The sequence below is a fragment of the Macaca mulatta genome, chromosome 18, assembly GCF_049350105.2.
Source record: "Macaca mulatta isolate MMU2019108-1 chromosome 18, T2T-MMU8v2.0, whole genome shotgun sequence".
In the NCBI taxonomy this organism is placed as follows: Eukaryota; Metazoa; Chordata; class Mammalia; order Primates; family Cercopithecidae; genus Macaca; species Macaca mulatta.
The window spans coordinates 71,769,790-71,790,113 of NC_133423.1; the positions used below are offsets into that span (position 1 = coordinate 71,769,790).

Sequence of the window (20,324 nt, forward strand, 5' to 3'; positions counted from 1 at the left end):
CCAGCTTATTCACCGGTGACAGCTACAGCTCCCTTCCCCTAGCCCTCAATTTCCACTTTCTCTTCTTTCATATAAAACCATGTAGTAAATTAGACTGCTCTGTGAAAAGGCTGTCAGAGACCAGGCATTTTAATCAACTCAAGTTGAAATTTTTTTGCCTGGTTTTCTAGCTCACTAGCCTGGCCCATTCCCTGCACCTGCACCCTATGCCCTACAGCTCCAGCCCCAGCCCCGGCCCCAGCCCCAGCTCCAGGAAGGAAGGTTTTTTGACTGTTTCCCTTTCTCAGTTCTTTCTCTCCATCCCCACCCACACCCTGAGCTAATCCCTTCCTCTCCGCGTGTGCTCACCAGAGGCCCGCACTGCTGCTACACTTCTCCTTTCCTTCCCAATTTCCTCTTGTCTGGACTCATCTTTACCACAAACCTCCAGGGATACACTGGACTTGTATTGTCTGCTATTGTTCCACGTGAGTCACTTTTGTCCTCTTAATTTGGCTACAGCAAACTTGAGAGCAGGAGTCATGAGTCACTATTCTGCAGCCTCCTCAGCATCTATCGTGTACGAGCTCCCTAATAAACACAGCATCTCGCGACAGTCTATCACTTGACGATGGACCCGAGAGCTGGGTGTATGTATATGTGTTTCCCTCCTTTGAATGGGACCCCATGTCCCCATGGGACAGGCACTAATGCTCCTCATTGCTACTGGTGTACCTTCATTCTGTTTCCTCAGCCTTGAGGCTCTTTCTCCCACTGACTGTCTAGGGACTTTCTCATTTTAATGCCTCTCCCTTAAACAGTCATCCCTCTTTACTCTTTCTCTGAATCACGGGTTCCCCCCACTTTCTGCAGAATTAATAACTTCAGAATGTGGCTCCTCTATCCTCTATTTCCTTTCAAGCATTTCTCAAACTACAGTAGAGATACACTGATCTTTTTTCTCCCCTGCTAGACTGGGAGTACCATCAACACTGGTGCCATGTCTTAGCAATTCAATCCCAGGGTCCAGCATCAGGGCCAGCATACAACAGGTACGCAGCATATACCGTTCAATCTCATCCAACGAACTCTCATTGTAAGGCCTAAGACTCAGGCAAACGAAAAGAACTCATTTCTTACTCCTACTGAGTTAGACGTTCACAGAACTTGGTTGAGGAGTCCCAGCAGGGTGTGCTCAGCACCGAGGCCGGGGACTCACACACTCTTGGGCTCTCCAAAGCTCAGGTTCTAAACGCCCCGGTCACACTGGGGACCTCCACTTACAGGAAGTTTCTCCTGGGATCACATTCTCCCTCAAGCTGTTTTAAGGTTGACCCTTTCTTACCTGCTTTCTGGGAAGAAAGGGGAGATGGGAACAGACTTAAACAAAATTGTTAATTAGGTTTTGTTTTGTTTTGTTTTGTTTTTGAAACAGGGTCTCACTCTCACCCAGGCTGGAGTGCAGTGGCAGATCTCAGCTCACTGCAACCTCTGCCTCCTGGGTTCAAGCAATTCTCCTGCCTCAGCCTCCCGAGTAGCTGGGACTACAGGCATGCGCCACTGTGCCTGGTTAATTTTTGTATTTTTAGTAGAGACAGGGTTTCACCATGTTGGCCAGGCTGGTCTCAAACTCCTGACCTCAAGTGATCCGCCCACCCTGACCTCCCAAAGTGTTGGGATTACAGGCGTGAGCCACTGCACCCAGCCAAAACTGTTAATTATGAAAAGTTTGTTTCACATTCTCCTTTCTGAGTTTCTGCCCCACCACTTGAAATTTTTCTTTCCCAATCCCAGGTGCTAAGATCCAAAGTTCCTTGAACCTTTCATCTCTCTGAAATATAAATCTCTTAAAAACAATTCGCTGATTTCAGTTTGATTTTACGGAAAGAAAGCAATCTGATTAAATAATCCACCTTAAAGTACGGGTGACTATTAGGAACCATCATCATTTCTAAAATTTCCTAGTGTATTTGTACTTCAAAAGAGGCCTATTATCTTAATTAATTTTAAGCAAAGAATAAAATAAATTCAAGCAAGGTTACTATTTTGAAGCAAAAGGACCTTCCCAGTCTTTCTAAAGGAGTAAATAGTTACCTATGGCCGGGCACAGTGGCTCACAGCTCACGACTGTAATCCCAGCACTTTGGGCGGCTGAGGCAAGTAGATCACTTGTGGTCAGGAATTTGAGACCAGCCTGGGCAACATGGCAAAACCCAGTCTCTACCAAAAATATAAAAATTAGCAGGGCGTGGGGGCACACACCTGTAGACCCAGCTACTTGGGAGGCAGGAGAATTGCTTGAACCCAGGAGGTGGAGGTTGCAGCGAGTACAGATTGCACCATTGTACCCTGGCCTGGGGGACAGAATGAGACCATGTCTCAAAAAAAATAAAAAATAAAAAAACTTGGCTGGGCACCGTGGCAGGTGCCTGTAATCCCAGCTACTAGGGAGGCTGAGGAAGGAGAATCACTTGCACCCGGGAGGCAGAAGTTGCAGTGAGCCAAGATCATGCCATTGCACTCCAGCCTGGGCGACAGAGTGAGACCTTGTCTCAAAAAAAACAAAAAATAAATAAATAATTTTTAAAAAATAGTTACATAGACCAACCCTAGTTAGAGACTTACAGGACCTTCAGAGCAGTTACTTGCTTCCTTCAGTCTTTTCTGACACTAGAAGTTCTCCGGACCTCCGCCCCCTGCCAACAGCTCCAGTTTGTCTTCTCAGACTATCCGTGCTCTATTTTCTGCTTTTCCTGGATTCGAGCCTGTGTGCTGTGACTTACTGCTTGATTTGGGGTCTAGGCTGTGTCTCCCCATAATCTGACTATAGAAAATGTTTTTAGCCCACACACAGGCACTTTCAGGGACAGGCTTATTAGATCATGAGCTATGGTAGAATTTAAGAAAGCACCTTGAGTGCAAAGCACATTCTAAGCACTCAACCCTGTTACGCTTCCTTTCTCAAATATATGTTGAGCTGAGGAATTGTACCAGGTACAATGGTGAACAAAATAGACACCATCTCTGTCCTCATTCAACTTACAATATAACAAGAAAAAAATATACTTTTTTACAAAGTAAGGAATTATAAGTATGCAAGGAGCTGCTCACTCCGTCCTTCCTAAGTCACTGGCCCTTGAGAACTGAACAAGATGGCCTTATCCCCAACCCCAAAGCCTGCAGAACTTCCTGCCATGTCCAGCCCTGTTTTCCTCCCCTCTCCTATCTCTTCCCTCCTTTACTACTTCAAAAACTCCAAAATATTCAGCTCTCCTCAGCTGTGGGTGTACCTATATCCACCCAAGTACTCAGCAAGGAAAAGAAAAAGACTTTCAATTTATCAGAATACACCCTTTCTAGGTGTTTGCAATTATAAATAGAAAAAAAAAAAAAAAAACCCTAATACACTTTCTATTCCTTCTTTCCTTCCTTCCTGCCCTCTTTTCCTCCTTTCTTCCTTCATTCTAATGCTGACTTCAATTTTCAAAGTGAGGTTAACTATTTCCAAAAAGACAGAGAAGGAGAGAACTGACCTAATGATTTCCCAGCTGGGAAAACAACTCACTTACAAGCTTGTTAAATATACGTGTTCCCACTTTACAGAACTACACTCTTGGAGGAAGGAAAAAAGCCCCAAGACACTTGCACCACTGGATACCTTTCTGTGTATATGGATTCTAATACTTGAAAACTAACCAGAAAAGATGAGGGAGTCACAGCTCCCAATGGGCCATCTTCTTAAAGGGCCACAGCTAAAGTGATTTTCCTCTGTTGGTAACTGGTGGATTTACGTTTTTTGTCCAATATGTTTTTCATTAGCATGATAAGTACCAAGAAAAATTTCATATGATAAATGTAAACAGATTAATGAATTGAAACTGCCAACTGTCTTCAGATTGCTAATGGAAACATTATGCTTTCTATTAAATTTACAGACACCTGCATTTGAATAATTAACTGCTTTTATGAAGCTTGGAAAGAAAAGAATCTTCCATGTTTGAGTCTAGAGATCTAGAACAGAGTTCGTTCAAAATACGCCTAGAAAATGCTTCAATACTCATACAGTTATATGAAAATAACTTATAGCCAAATGGAAAACCAATAGTTTTGAGATTACTAAGATTTGTGAACAAAACTAATGCAAGTTTTCCATCTGACCATTTTTGCCAACTAAATTTTACATCAGATACCTGGGAAGATAGATCCATAATGAAGATACAAAATATTTATTTTGAAATGTTGGAATAAGGAAGAGTAAAAAATAATATATTTTAAAAATCAGGCCAGGTGCAGTGGCTCACACCTGTAATCCCAGCACTTTGGGAGGCTGAGACAGGTGGATCACAAGGTCAGGAGTTCGAGACCACCCTGACCAATATGGTGAAACCCCATCTCTACTAAAAATACAAAAATTAGCTGAGTGTGGTGGTGTGTGCCTGTAGTCCCAGCTGCTCAGGAGGCTGAGGCAGGAGAATCGCTTAAACCTGGGAGGCGGAGCTTGCAGTGAGCCAAGATCGCGCCTCTACACTCCAGCCTGGGCAACAGAGTGAGACTCTGTCTCAAAAAAAAAAAAAAAAAATCAAATGCAGTGGCAGAATGGAATCTTGAACCTTGAATCACATTATATAGATGCAAACCCATAACACTGTATAGCCTAAAGAAACCTCTGAAATCATCTGCCCTAACCCTTTTATTTTGCAGAAGAGCTTATTTGAGACCCAGAGAGTTTATATCGTTTTGCAAAATTCACGTAGCTAGTTAGTGTGTAGCAAAACGCTATAATTCTTATCTCCATGCTTCCAATTCAGAACTCTTTAAATAGCCAAACACACAGAGTGTATATTCACATACACATATGAGACACAAATGAAATACTGAACTCATAAACTCTTTTTTTTTTTTTTTTTTTTTGGTAAACTTTAATTCCCCATCTTTGTCTTTCTCTCTTAGTAAATAATGAGCATTTAAGAAGTACCTTTTAAGGGCCAGGCATTGTGCTAAGCACTTCACTTGCATTAGTTCATCCTCACAATGTCCCTGAAACATAGGTAGTCTTGTATCCCTCGTTCCATAACAAGAACATTTAAAGACTGGCAGTGCAAATTTACTTAAGGTCATTTGGGCCTTCTGATATCTTGTTCACGGACTCCACTGTTTATCGGAGGTACATTTTAGTCTATCAAGAGTGGACCAAATAGCAAAGGCTTCTGAACCACATTCTTTTATTACACTCTTTGTGAATTGTGCTTTAAATGAACGTGGCTGCTATTCATCAGCAGAGTGGCTTCACATGGCAGCAGTTTAGTAACAGCTGTGGCCAATGGCGTGCTCAGCGCATGGAAGGATATTGCCTTCCAAACTTCTTTTACAGGTTTATATCAAACAGATTCTCACACCTCGTCCTCAACCTTTTCTGAGGGACAAAGGAAAGAGACTTTTCTTCACTTGCACAGAGGGAGAGAGGTGGGGGCAAAGAGGAGTTCCCAACCTTATTTGGAAACCATTGAAGCTTTGCCAGTACTGAACCTAGAACACCCCCAGACAGAAGGAGGAGAGGGCTCACGGTCCATTTGGCATGTAGTGCCCTGTACTGTGCCTGTGGAAATTCTGCGGGTGAGAGGAGGCAATTTGTAGATTGGCTGATATTTTTCTCTTATGCAAATACACTGCTGTTTGAAAAACCTATTTTTTATTACATGTGAAATTCCCAGAGCCAAAAGGCCATGTCTCCCTTCTTTACTGTCCATGGTGCCCAACACATTATGGATAGGTAGTAAACGTCACATCACTTTCATATGCAGGACTAAGAATGACACTTTCCCAAGAGTCCTGCTTGCTTCTATTTCTCAACAAGTCTCACAAGGTGCATACATCTCCCAAGAAAAGGGAACTGCTGAAGGCCTGCATCTCGTCCTCATATTTCCATTAATGTTGCACTCTCTTCTTCCCTGGGCAAATGGACTCCCCCGCCCCCAACTGTTTTACTCGTTTTTTACTCACACCTGCAGAATTTATATCTGGATCCCTGACACCCTACTTCCTATCACTTTCAGCACAGAATGGGAGCTTCTGATTCTGTATATACTCTATGACTGTGTTTGGGAAGCCTTTGATGAGGCCTCACTGCCAGCATGGACATCTTTAGGAGAAAATTTTTGCTTCCATAAAGATTTTTTTTTATAACTTTTGTTTTCCAAGAAATTGAAACAAGATGAATGAATAAGTGTTGATGCTGGCAAATGAAATGATAAGTGGGAATTTTGTTTTATCCATCTTTGTACCACGGTTCATGGCATATGGAAGGCATTTGGAGAATGTGTATCAGAATTATAAGTATTTATATTTCCCCTCAATGATTTCCAAAAGCAATTCAATCATAAGACTTCTATGTAAAACATGAGGTGGGACAATCATTATACTTGATATATTTTATCAGGCAGGTGCAATGGCTTACCCCAGGAATCCCAACACTTTGGAAGGCCAAGGTAGGAGGATCACTTAAGGCCAGGAATTTTTTATCTTTTTTTTTTTTTTTTGAGACAGAGTCTCACTCTGTCGCCCAGGCTAGAGTGCAGTGGTGCGATCTCAGCTCACTGCAAGTTCTGCCTCCTGGGTTCATGCCATTCTCCTGCCCCGGCCTCCCGCGTAGCTGGGACTACGGGCGGCCATCACTGCCCAGCTAATTTTTTGTATTTTTAGTAGAGATGATGTTTCACTATGGTCTCGATCTCCTGACCCCGTGATCCGCCTGCCTCGGCCTCCCAAAGTGCTGGGATTACAGGCGTGAGCCAACACGCCCGGCCAAAAAAATTTTTTAATTAACTAAGCATGGTGATATATCCCTGTATTCCTAGCTACTCAGGAGGCTGAGGTGGGAGAATCACCTGAGTCCAGGAGTTCAAGGCTGCAGCGAGCTATGATCATGCCACTGAACTCTAGCTTGAGCGATGGATTAAGACCTTGTCTCTAAAATAACTAACTAAACATCCAAATGCTTTTAACAAGAGGAAGAACATAGTTATTTTTTACATATTTAAACTGCTGTGGATATCTTGATCTTAGGTTGAAGGTTTGAGATCTTACATGTCAGCAATAATTTTACTTTTACATTTTCCTGTTTCACAGAATGAGAATGATATGTTAGAAAGGCTGTTTCAAATATTAGAGATTATAGGGCATCTGTAGTCCTTGGGAATAAGAATGCAGTGTGGATTTCTGCCAGAACCTTTGCAGACTTCTGAGTTTGATTCTCTTGTTTTCCTGACAAGTCTCAATTCCTCCACCTTCTGCAACATGTGAAAGAAATTGATCTGTGCATGGAAATATTCACACTTATTAAAAAAATACAACTACCAGAGTGTATAAAAAGAGGAGCATGTGTCAATCAGGGCCAAATGTCAGTATTCTCCCAAAAACCTATAAAAAGAATAAAAATAAAATATCAGAAGAAGCAGAAAGTGTTTATAGTGATGACTCAGAGCAGGAGACCAATTTCACAATGTTTCATGTGGCAAGAGCCATATTCACTAAGATTTGGAACTTTCTCATTTTTTTTCTTTTTTTAGTTCCTCTTCTGAAAAAAAAATTTTTTTTCTTCAAAATCTGCTTAAGACTCTAGAGAATACTGAGCCAGAAAACAAAATGACTTTTGTTCATTCATTCACTTCTCTATTATGCTGATGTCTTGTTTTTGACGTCTTCTCCTTTTATAAACTGTCAAAAACTAGAACAGCACCTTGTAGCTTCATTTATAGCAAGGTTACAATTAGGAAGTAAACTTGTAATTATTTTATGAATAAACTGAATTTTTAAATTTTATATAAAATAAGATAATTTTATAAGTGAAACAAATTATAAATAATAATGTATCTGATTATATAAATAACAATATAAATTACATTGCTCTTTAATAATTATTGTATAACAGTATTACATTTGAAATATAATGATATTACATTATGTATTATAGATATTATTGTTACAAGTCATAATAGTGGCCAGAGTGCTTAATTCCTCACCAACCATTCCTCCCCAAATAATTAGTCCAAGCCAACCAGAGACCGCCCATTCCCTTTGTACATAACTAATTTCGAAAAGGACTTGTGACTCAATGTTGGTCAATGAGATGACAGGGAAAGTAGACAGAAGGCCCCTGGGAAAGCTGCTTTGCCTCTTAAAAAAAAGGCACTGAAACAAAGCCTGTACCCACTGTAGCCACCTTGTGACCATTTGTGCCACTTTTTATAATACATACATTACATCCATCTCAAATGGATTATGTATGTATTCCAGGCACAAGGCATTACTCTGAGTATTAACTCGTTCAGTTCTCACAAGAACCCTACAGGCAGACAATATAGTTATCCCTATATTCTAGAGGAGGACACTCAGGCACTGAGAGGTTAATTCGCCCAAGGCTACTCACTCGTAACTGGCAAAGCTGGAAACTGAACCCAGGCAGTCTGGCTCCAGCATACATTCTCTTAGCCACGATGACAGGCCAACTCTCCATGGCAGCTGCTCCAACCCCTCAGTATGCTACCTTCCTTCAAAGTATTATTCTTTACTGATGGCCACTAACCCTTTACACTTTTTAAAATGTCCTGCAAGAAAATGGACTCCTGGCCAGGCGTGGTAGCTCACATCTGCAATCCCAGCACGTTAGGAGGCTGGGCCCAAGATGGTCATTTGAGGCCAGGGTTTGAGACCAGCTTAGGCAACATAATGAGACCCCATCTCTACAAAAAATAATTTTTAAAATATCAGCCTAGAGTGGTAGCCTGTGCTTGTGGCCCCAGCTACTTGGGAGGCTGAGGTGAGAGAATCGCCTAAGCCCAGAAGTCAAGGCTGCAGTGATGGCACCACTGCACTCCAGCCTGGGTGACAGAGTGAGGCCCTGTCTCAAAAAAAAAAAAAAAAAAAAAAAAGAAGAAGAAGAAGAAAGAAAAATAACAGAAGAAAAGAAAATAGACTCCTTTGGAATTCCCTGAACAAATTACTAGGCTGCTGCAGGGTACAGAACATAGGAGGGAGGGTAGTAAGATTTTGATGGAGGGAGGGAATACGGTGAGAAGGATCAGAGAGAATGAGGACTGCTGGGCTTCACAAGGGGAGACCTGGGGCAACACCAAAGATAGAATGTCAGGGCCTGGGAGAGAGGAAAGAGCAGAGTGGGAGGGGTGGGAGCAGTCAGCAGTTTAATAATAGCCACAATTTAGTGCAGACCTACTGTATATCTGGCCCCCATACATATTACAGTTTTATAATCAATCTATATTCTTTGCAATATCCTGCAAAGAATACACACCATATACTTGTCATACCCATTTCACAGATACGCAAAATAAGGCTTAGCTGGTGAAAGACAAAACCATTATGCGAATCAGGACTGTCTAACTCTAAAGCCTTGCCTCCTGGGCACCACCATCCCCACAACCCCATAGTATAGACTGAACACAAAGGGCACCAGGGAGAAAGTGAGAGAGAAAAAGAGACACTCTAGTTTACAACTTTGCAGAGGACCGTAGTTTTTTCTCAAAATCCATGGCCCAAGGAGACAGCTTTCCTCTTCCCAAGGGGCCTCCAAATGAACAGGTCAAATCTCCAGCTCAAATCTCTCTTTTGTTTTGAAACAGAGTTTCGCTCTGTCGCCCAGGCTGGAGTGCAGTGGCGCGATCTCGGCTCACTGCAACCTCCGCCTCCCGGGTTCAAGCGATTCTCCTGCCTCAGCCTCTCCGAGTAGCTGGGATTACAGGCGCCTGCCACCATACCCAGCTAATTTTGTATTTTTAGTAGAGACAGGGTTTCTCCATGTTGGTCTGGCTAATCTCGAACTCCTGACCTCAGGTGATCCACCCACCTCGGCCTCCTAAAGTGCTGGGATTACAGGCATGAGCCACCGCGCCTGGCCTCAACTCAAATCTTTAAGGAAAGTTTCAGAGTCCATCTGTCTTAGTTGCTTGCAGTTGCCAGCAAAAGGGAAACTCTTTCCCACTCTACCCCTTAACAACAAACACTGGAAACAACCGAAATGTCTTCATGCTGTCTTAACCAAAACAGAGCTGAGTAGATTTTTTTTTCTTTAACTTTTCCAAAAATAAAAACAAACCACATTCAGTTTCAACCCAATTGTTGGATAAACAAATTATTCCACCCTTCTCCTTCCCACAGCCCTACCAGGATTCATAAGTGAATGAAAACCAGGGAAAGTGGGGAGGAGGAGTTGTACTTTAAATGGTGGAAAAATCAGGGTTCAAGTGTTCAATACGACACATATTATGAAATTGTGAAATATGAGACCATATCAACAGCTGCTAATTTAGTCCAGGATCATTTATGGTGACTTGCTTTTCCATTAAAATTTTAGGATGCTTGAGTATGGCTGTGTCTGTGAGCTTCCAAGCCACGAGTAGAGCAGAAAGAACACTGAGGCCTGAAATCAGGCTTAACTCCAAAATTGGCCATGCCACCAACCTTGGGAGCTTTGGCTCTCACCTGTAAACCACATAATTCCCACCTCAAAGGGTTTCTGGGGGAATTCAATGAACTAATGAGTGGGAAACCACCTGGCACATAATAGATATCCACAAAGGAGCGTTTAATGGTTTCTTTCCCGTGACTTTCTCTTCACATGGTTTAAAAAAGATCATAATCGGCCGGGCGCGGTGGCTCACGCCTGTAATCCCAGCACTTTGGGAGGCCGAGGCGGGCAGATCATGAGGTCAGGAGATCGAGGCCATCCTGGCTAACACTGTGAAACCCCATCTCTACTGAAAAATACAAAACAAAATTAGCTGGGCCTGGTGGCGGGCGCCTGTAGTCCCAGCTACTCGGGAGGCTGAGGCAGGAGAATGGCGTGAACCCGGGAGGCGGAGCTTGCAGCGAGCCGAGATAGCGCCACTGCACTCCAGCCTGGGCGACAGAGCAAGACGCCGTCTCAAAAAAAAAAAAAAAAAAAAAAAAAAATTCACAATCACATGGAATGTAGTGTTGAACCTTGTTTTTACTGATGGGCAGGAAAGACAAGGCAAGAAGGGTCTGACCCAGTGAGAAGTCCTCTTGGCAGGCAGAAGGGAAACGTAGGTGCATGGTGTTGCCAAGGGAGCCTGTGGTTATCATGTATAGTGATGAAGTGTATGAAATCTCCTCAGGTTATATAAAAAGCAGTGACAGCCAAGGAACTCCCTTTCTCGGCATTTAGGAGCCGCACCTGTCTGCCTGGAAGCAGAAGATACAGGGGCCAGAAAAAGAGCTACTCTGTGACTTCCCTTCCAGCTGAGTCAGCCTGAGAATCTCTTTTGCACTGAGTTCCCCACATGCCATTTTGACACTGAATTCTTATTAAATCGGAGGCCAGGCGTGGTGTCTCACGCCTATAATCCCTGCACTTTGGGAGGCCAAGGCGGGTGGATCACACGAGGTCAGGAGTTCAAGACCAGCCTGGCCAACATGATAAAACCCCATCTCTACCAAAATAATAAAAAGTTAGCCCGGCGTGGTGGTGGGCGCCTGTAGTCCCAGCTACTCAGGAGGCTGAGGCAGGAGAATCACTTGAACCCGGGAGGTGGAGGTTGCAGTGAGCCGAGATCACACCACTGCACTCCAGCCTGGGCAAAAAAGAGCGAAACTCTGTCTTGAAAAAGTAAATAAATAAAAAAATAAAATCAGAAATACCAACTCCATTAGGATTTGTAAAACCACATAAATGAAACTCTCCCCTTAACTTGATGCAAATGGTTTTGGACATTTCAAAGAAACCCCACGGGGGCACCAAGTTCCACTGTTCCCTTGCCCTTCAACTTCCTCCCAGTGTCAGTCCTGTGCCTCACTTAGGAATGTTTGGAAAAGGTGCCTCTGGAAGGACAGCCTCTCACTGGGCTTATTCAGTCGTTCCCCACAGGAAATGATGGAAATTCCTGGCATTCCCATCAGGGAATGGGTCAGCCTTCTGCAGGGCTGTGGTGAGAGGGATGCCTGGAGCCCTCCTTGTCGGAGATAGATGGCTTCAAATGGACACCTTCTCCAAATCAGAAGATGAACCAGGCTTCCGGGAAGAGTCCCAGGAGAGGGGAGACAGGCAGCCTGCTCCCTACAAGCCCAGCAACAAGAAGTAGAGGCATCCAAATGTTTATCTTGAGCGGCTTCCCAAAGAGAGTTTGGCATCCTCTTGGTAAACTCTTTCAATCTCTTGGCATTAAAAGTATACACTCACCATGCGCCTCAGAAAGAACCTTCCTTTCTAGCTATATGGTTAAGCATATCCGTGCTGTGATTTTTCAGAAGCCTCAGTAGTCCTCTATGCTTTTAGACATTAGTTTCTCTAAACCTCTTGGCAAGAAACAGCTCAATAATTTAACTAGAGTCATGAATTTGAAGTTCCATATGTTTATCTCTTTGGAGGCTAGGTTTAGAAGGAGGGGAAGGTGACGGTAAGGCATGAGGCAGGGGCACTGAGGGGCAGGGCTGAGTTCTCTTCCACACAGATTTATCAGGCTGCTTCAACATGCCCGGCACCGTGTGGGCCAAACTGTTAAAAATACACTTGCTAATCTGCAACTATTTTTCGAGGAAAGAAAGGGGAAAGTTAAAGCCTGGCTTGTTTGAAGCTACAGCTATAGAGAGGCCTGTGAAGTTGTGGATAAACAAAACTATTCAAGGACTTGCTTCAAAGAACACACTGATCGCAAAGGAAAAGGCATCTGATACCCTGTTTTGGACTGTAACCCCTAAATAATTTTTCAGCAATCCCCTTAGAACTCTCCCACTTAGTTTTCACAAAAAACTTGAATTCTACTCCATAGAAAACGCTTCCTTTTACTTTTTTGTTACTGTTTCACAGTTTGCCATTTTTCAGATCTTTTTCTCTCATAGCTATTAATAATTCCTATCCCTGAGCCCCAAAGAAGCAATTCTCTCAAAGTTTTGTTTGCCAAATACAAACAACAAATGTTCCCAGCTGCCCACAGTTGCTCACTGGAAACCCTTAACTCCACCCGTGATTTTCACAGGCTGAACCATGTATCTCTTGCTCCTCCATCATCCTAACTTTGGACGTCTATTATCATACCCGATCAGATTCCAAAAATAACAGAAGAGAACCCATTTCGACCAATCCAAGTCAGTCAGTCTAGCGCCCCCCAGCGCAGAAATGGAGAATGCAGGCTCCAGAGGGAGGGCTCAGGCCATGGGGGTGGTGCTGCCTCTCTTTCCCTTTCTGCTAAGCATAATAATAAAGGATTCTAGAGCCATGTGTGATGCTTTGAATGAAAACAGTAACTGGGAAATAAGTAAAAAAAAGTCACTTTCGTGGTAGTATATATAATATTTATGGAAAATAAAAATTAATATACTGGTACCTCATGTCCCAAAAAAGGAATTCTGCCAAATTGTAACTATAGTTACGTCCCAATTAGCTCTGCATACTGAGGCCAAGAAACGCTGACCCTCAAAGCCTGAGTAAAGCTTGAAAATGCTCACTTAATTAACCCTTCAAAGTCTCCCCTCATTGACGCTTTTGTTAGAGGAGCAAAGAAGTGGCAAAACCATCAGACCAAACTCCATCTCCTCTTTAGACACCTGCCCAGAACTTTGGGAATGGGGCTGAACAAGCTTGGTATATGGAAAGACTGAAGAAAAACAGAAGACCTGGCTGAGACTAAAATGCAATAATGAATCCCTGAGTAAACAAGGGATGACTGCACCAAATAGAATACCATGCCAGATCACTGGAGAAGATCGTGCATTTTGCTCTTTACTGTAATAATATGCTAAATTTGAAAAAGCACAATATTATTATGTAAACAGCCTTGAATTTATGTAGCAAACACCTCTTAATAATAACTCTATATGAATTCACTTTGGAAACAGGCCCACTCAGTAGTGATTTGCTAAAACAATGACCCTTTGCCCTGTGAATAACCGACCTCTGGCTCATCTGTAGTCTTAATTTCGGGTTGTGTTTATCATACTTGCATAAGCAACATATACCTAAAATTAAACAATAACTGAACCCTCTATGTTATCCAGTCTATTTTTGCAACTATAAAAGGCTACAATGTTACTATCTTTAGAAGAAAATCACACCTTTACATTTCTTCAGGAATAAGTTTTCAGGTCTGTCACACTTTGATACTATGCATTGGCTGTACCAAAACGTCGAGAGTGCGCGAATAGCCCCAAATCTCAGGAGAGTGATAATACAGTCTTGTGTTTTTATAGTGTTGTAATTTCAAAGCACTTGTCCATCTGACGTCTCTCTTAACCTCACCAAAGCCCTGTAAGGTAGACTCACCTACCTTGGCAGGTGTCCCTCTGCTGGTTGGGCAAAGGCAGCATCTGAGACCCACCGCGTTTAAGTAGCTGGTTTCAAGACAGGAGTGATTAGGGGCAGGGCCTAGAGCGTTGACATGTCTCTGGACACCTTCCACCTACCATCGTACTATCAACCTGCTGCATGGAAGGGACTTGATCTTCCTTTAATGGTTAAAGTTTAATCATGCCTGAAGAAATGGGCTCTTGGGTTCTACTGGATTCAATTGGCCACTTCTTAGGAACTGAAAACCCATTTACCTTCTAAAGAATCAGAGTCCTAGCCCTATAACCATGATGAGGCCTCCCCAGTGGAACCAGATTGGGTGTCCAGTCCACTTTAGGGTTGCAGAGCTGCAGGGTCCCCTCCACAACACACAAGTTGAAAGGTCACCTCCACTTCACTTCACTGCTGAGCCCTTCCCCAAAACGACATTCTCCTAAGAGTTAGAAGATCCAGAATCTTCTAACCCCAGCTCCAACTAATTTGCTTCAGCAAGGACTTAATCTATCTGGGCCTCAGCTCCCTTATTGGTGAAAATAAAGGCAGAGTTAAATCATTTCAGTTGGGTGTAGTGGCTCACACCTGTAATCTCAGCATTTTGGGAGGCTGAGACTGGAGGATTGCTTAAGCCCAGGAGTTCAAGACCAGCTGGGGCAAGATAGTAAGACACTGTCTCTACAAAAAATTTAAAAATTAACTAGACATAGTGGCACATACCCGTAGGCCCAGCTATTTGAGAGACTGAGGCAGGAGGATTGCTTGGGCCCAGGGATTCAAGGTTACAGTGAGCTATGATCGCACCACTGCACTCTAGCCTGAGTGGCAGAGCAAGACCCTGTCTCAAAACTAAAATAATAAAATAAAATAAAACAAACATCTCAAAGACTCTTCCATCTGCAAAGATCTACTCTGGCCCTATGCTGGATATCTATCACCTTGCCTAGAGGCTGAATCCAAGAATTCTCAGCATCAGGAATGTCTCTTTCATAGACTATTCCAAGGTTTCCCACTTTAATTTCGTCCCTCTCTTCTATTTGTACCGCATGGCATCATTCTCTTCCAGCCTGTTTGTGCTAATATTTGTAAGTGGTTATCATGCCTCCTGTGAGTCATCTGTTGCAACTCCCATGCATAACTTAAGCACCATAAATTAAAACCTGTCAACAATGTGCTTTTTTGTGTGTTTTTCATCTAATCCCCACCCATCTAACTGGTAACATGGCTGATAAATTTATAAAAAAATTTTTCTCAAGGTCACCCTTGCTAAAGAGACTTTCTCTCTTGGTTCTTCATATTTCTACTGAGTTCCAAAATGTGTAGGCATCTCCACATTTATTTTGACAAGTTTGGTTTTCCTCTTGATTCCTGTCTTTGTGGTTTTTTTTTGTTTGTTTTGTTCTCCTTTATAATTCTTGGTTTCATCTTCACTCCTACTGCTGCCTTCAGTGAGTCCCCCCCCGGGAAAGGAGAACACAGGGCCAAGGTCCCATCGCAGAAACATGGAATCGTGTAGATGAGGAACAGGAGCACAGAGGAGGCGCGACGGGGCTGCATGTGGCCACTCTGCCGGGAACCAATGCAGGAGAGATGAGCTTGGTGCCTCTGCATTCCTATTTTAAAGTCGTATGTTTTCCCAGAAAGTAATGCAGATGTGTGTGTCCAGAAGGAAAAATGCTGGAGCAACGCGGGAGCCAGAGCAGCTGGGGGTTGTTCATTTTAATCAAAGTCCAGCCAGGATTTTTTTTTAAGCAACAGGAAGTAGATTCATTCACTCTCTGTCTCTCTCTCTCTCACACACACACACACACACGTGCACACACACATACACACACACACTCAATCACACACACTCTCTTCTCCTCTATTCTTCTCCATTTCCTCTGGCCAAGCACAGAAACAAGCTGTTGGGAAAATCCTCCAATCCCTGGAACTGCCTTTGAAACTCTGCAATGACCACTGGCATTTCAAGGTCAAAGAGAAGCAAGGTGGAAGCAGAGAAGAGCACCCGGTGCAGCAGCCTGGGAGGCAGAGGGCGTGTATGAGTTTCCTGCGGCTGCTGTAACAGATTACCATGAACATATTGGTTTAAATAATACAGATTTCTCCTCTTATAGTTCTGGGGGCCAGAAGCCTAAAATCACCTTCAGCCAGCTAAAATAGAAATATGGGAAGCACAGCTCTCCCTCCTAAGGCTCTGAAGGAAGAATCCATTAATGCCCTTGCATTTTTAGCTTCTAATGGCCACCTATATTCCTTGACCAGAGCACATAACAAAAATCTCTGCTTCCATCCTCACACCACCTTCTTTCTGCAGTCACATCTCCCTCTGCCTGTCTCTTATAAGGACCCTTGCGATGGCTTTCAGGGCCCGCCCAGGTAACCCAGGATCGTCTCCCCATCTCAAGCTCTGTAACTTAATCACACCTGCAAAGTCCTTTGTGCCACATAAGGTAACATTCAGGTTTCAGGATTCAGGGTGCTGTCACGTTTGGGGGCTATTCCCCAGCCACAGAGCACCTGTGTCCAGGCGGATTTCTGGAAGAAGTCTCGCTCTCACTCCTCCATGAACACCAGGTTAGGAGTGTAAGGCCTGAGCAAAGATGTTTTCTGAATATCAAAATCGAAAAATTCCAGGTATTTTGCCCCTGTCTTGTCACAGATTTGCCTTTCCCACCACACTTTGTCTAGCAGGCGGTCTCTTTTACATTCAGCAGACCCATAAACATCCCATCACTTCCCCACGCCTGGGTGCAGCTCCTGCCCCATGGCCCCTCAGAACCGTGCGAAACCCTCCCCCGGGACACAGACACTCACTTTCCAACCAAAATTCGACCTCAGAGCCGCAAACACCCATGTGCATGAAGGGCCTGCCAGTGGCCTGCCAATGGCCTCTGAGCGCCTGTGGCTGCATCCCAGGTTGACCACTGAGAAGGAACACAGCTTTGTTAGGACTCACCAAACCGCTTGTAACCGAAGGATTGCACCTCCTCCTCCTCTGCGAAGTCGTCTGTGAGAGAAGAAGAGACACAATGTTAACCCTGGCAAAGGGCACAGAAGCAGAGGGTGGGGCAGGATTCGACCTGCTTCATTGCCCCTGCTTGTCGCGGCAGCTTTCCTTCTGCTCGCGGATCACACCAGGCTTTGTGGAAAAGAGAGCAGGGCTCTCCGCACTGTCTGCTCCTGCCGCTTGGGATGCACTTCCTCTGTTCTTAATGTGACTGCTTCGAAATCAGGTCTTAGCTAAAGTGTGACCCTGCGAGATGCCTTTCTGGACCACCCGGCCACCCCCGTCACGCTACATTAATTCAATGTTTCTCTCTGATATCTTCCTCACACGTGTGCATGAATTTACTATTGTCATCATGCTTCCTGTGAACAGAAACCTTCTCTGCTCACAGAAACAATCGACCGCCCAAGGGGTTAAGTTATCTTTAGGCAACTGATGCTAAAGCCCCTGTTTTTAAATGTCTGGGCTCCAGGGTCATCTCCTTCACTAACTGCTGCCCCTCAGGAGCCAACATAACTCCTGCAATGACAACCAAACCCTTCCCACCCTCCTTCCATTGGGTAACTGGGACCAGCTGATGGTTTCGCAGTAAATGCATTTCAAAAGGCAGCCTTACTGTGGAAATCCCTAAATGTAGACCCACCATGGAAAGAAGAGAGATGTCGGCCGGGCGCAGTGGCTCATTCTTGTAATCCCAGGACTTTGGGAGGCTGAGGTGGGCGGATCACCTGAGGTCAGGAGTTCGAGACCAGCCTGGCCAACATGGTGAAACCCCATCTCTCCTAAAAATACAAAATTAGCCAGATGTGGCACATGCCTGTAATCCCAGCTACTTGAAAGGCTGAGGTAGGAGAATCGCTTGAACCTGGGAGGCTGAGGTTGCAGTGAGCCAAGATCATGCCATTGAACTCCAGCCTGGGCAACAAGAATGAAACCCCATCTCCAAAAAAAAAAAAAAGAGAGAGAGAGAGAGATGTTTTATCACCCAACCTTTCTACCAAAAGACCTAAAATCTCATTCCTAAAGTAGACACGAGATTCCTTATTGCATCTATAAAGAACTGCTCACTTACAGTTCTGCCAGGTAAAGGTCTAGGGGGGGCAAGCACTGTGCAGACACAATTTCCTATTAATTGCACAACTAAAGGACACTTTTTTTTTCTTTCCAAATTTTATTTTAGCTTCAGGGGGTACACGTGCATGTCTGTTACATGGGTAAATTGTGTGTTGCAGGGTTTGGTGGACAGATTATTTCATCACCCGGGTAGTGAGCATAGTACCCAACAGGCAGGTTTTCAATCCCCATCCTCCTCTCACCCTCCACCCTCAAGTAGGCCCCAGTGTCTACTGTCCAGGAGGAACACTTTTTTCTTTATTTTTGAGATGGAATCTTGCTCTGTCGCTCAGGCTGGAGTGCAGTGGCGCGATCTTGGTTCACTGCAACCTCTGCCTCCTGGGTTCAAGCGATTCTCCTGCCTCAGCCTCCGGAGGAGCTGGGATTACAGGCGCCTGACACTACACCTGGCTAATTTTTGTAATTTCAGTAGAGACAAGGTTTCACCATATTAGTCAGGCTGGTCTCAAACTCCTGACCTTAGGTGACCCACCCACCTCGGCCTCCCAAAGTGCTGGGATTACAGGCGTGAGCCACTGGGCCCAGTCAACACTTTCTGATGACAAGTAAGAGGTGCCAAAGCCAGGCCTTTCCAGGGTACCCTGTCTGACTGGGTCCATTACTGCCCCAGCACACAGCTTTCTCTCACAGGCAGCTCAGCTCAAAGGCATGTTCTTAGCACTCACCATGGCAGAGACTGCCAGGCTGTGGCTTCAGAGGTGAGTAAGTCATGGTCCCTTATCTTGATTTTCTTTTTGAGACAGAATTTTTCTCTTGTCGCCCAGGCTGGAGTGCAGTGGTGCAATCTCGGCTCACTGCAACCTCTGCCTCCTGGGTTCAAGCGATTCTCCTGCCTCAGCCTCCCAAGTAACTGGGATTACAGGCGCCTGCTACCATGCCCAGCTAATTCTTTGTATTTTTAGTAGAGATGGGGTTTCACCATGTTGGGCAGGCCAGTCTCGAACTCCTGACCTCAGGTGATCCGCCTGACTCGGCCTCCCAAAGTGCTGGGACTACAGGCATGAGCCACCGTGCCTGCACAATCTTGGCTTTCAAGAAAGAGAGGCATATAGGGGAAATGAAGCCTCTGTGATAGTCTTTTTCAATCCCCAAAAGAGACATGATCTAGTTATATCTGAACCTTGAAATGTTATGGAGAACCCAAGATGTATGCTCTCTACAAACACAATGTGGTGAAGCTCAGAATACTTGTTTGTTACAACGTATTTATAAAATCACACGTGATGCTGGAGCATGGTGGCTCATGCCTGTAATCCCAGCACTTTGGGAGGCTGAGGCAGGCAGATTACCTGAGGTCAGGAGTTTGAGGTCAGCCTGGCCAACATGGCAAAACCCCATCTCTACTAAAAATACAAAACATTAGCTGGGTGTGGTGGCAGGCACCTGTAATCCCAGCTACTCGGGAGGCTGAGGCAGGAGAATCGCTAGAATCCAGGAGGTGGAGTTTGCAGTGAGCGAAGATTGTGTCACTACACTCCAGCCTGGGCAACAAAGCGAGACTCCGTTTCAAAAAAATAATAATAATAATCACATGTGAGACAGTGTTCATGTCTAACGGAAAACAGAGACGTGTGATATCTTTGTATTTCACCACTGTCTCCTTATTCCGAAGAAAGGGAAGAGACCTTGGTTTGGAATCTAGAAGACCACGTATTTATAATCAAAGTAGTGTTCGCATGGCAGGGATTTAAGCTTTAGTTATTTCTGCATGGAAGAACTTGCTTACAACCAAGAGAACAGCACCTTTTTCTCTGATTCAGTGATTGGTTACCTCCACAAATACACATCAAGCCCATACTCTGTTCCTGCTTTACTTAGTAATCGGTCATATTAATGCTTGATGTGGTAATCTGTTGTATTAACGGCTGCAGTCTCGTCTGTTCTCCGTTAAAG

The 20,324-nt window shown here is 44.2% G+C and overlaps 1 protein-coding gene across 1 annotated transcript in view; it reads right to left on the reverse strand.

Moving 5' to 3' along the window:
* Positions 1-20,324, reverse strand: part of COLEC12 (collectin subfamily member 12) — a 182,619-nt gene that overhangs the window by 144,936 nt on the left and 17,359 nt on the right. The window contains exon 2 of the mRNA XM_028838240.2: positions 17,247-17,297. Coding sequence (XP_028694073.1) covers positions 17,247-17,297 — 51 coding nt within the window. The remainder of the gene's footprint in view (positions 1-17,246; positions 17,298-20,324) is intronic.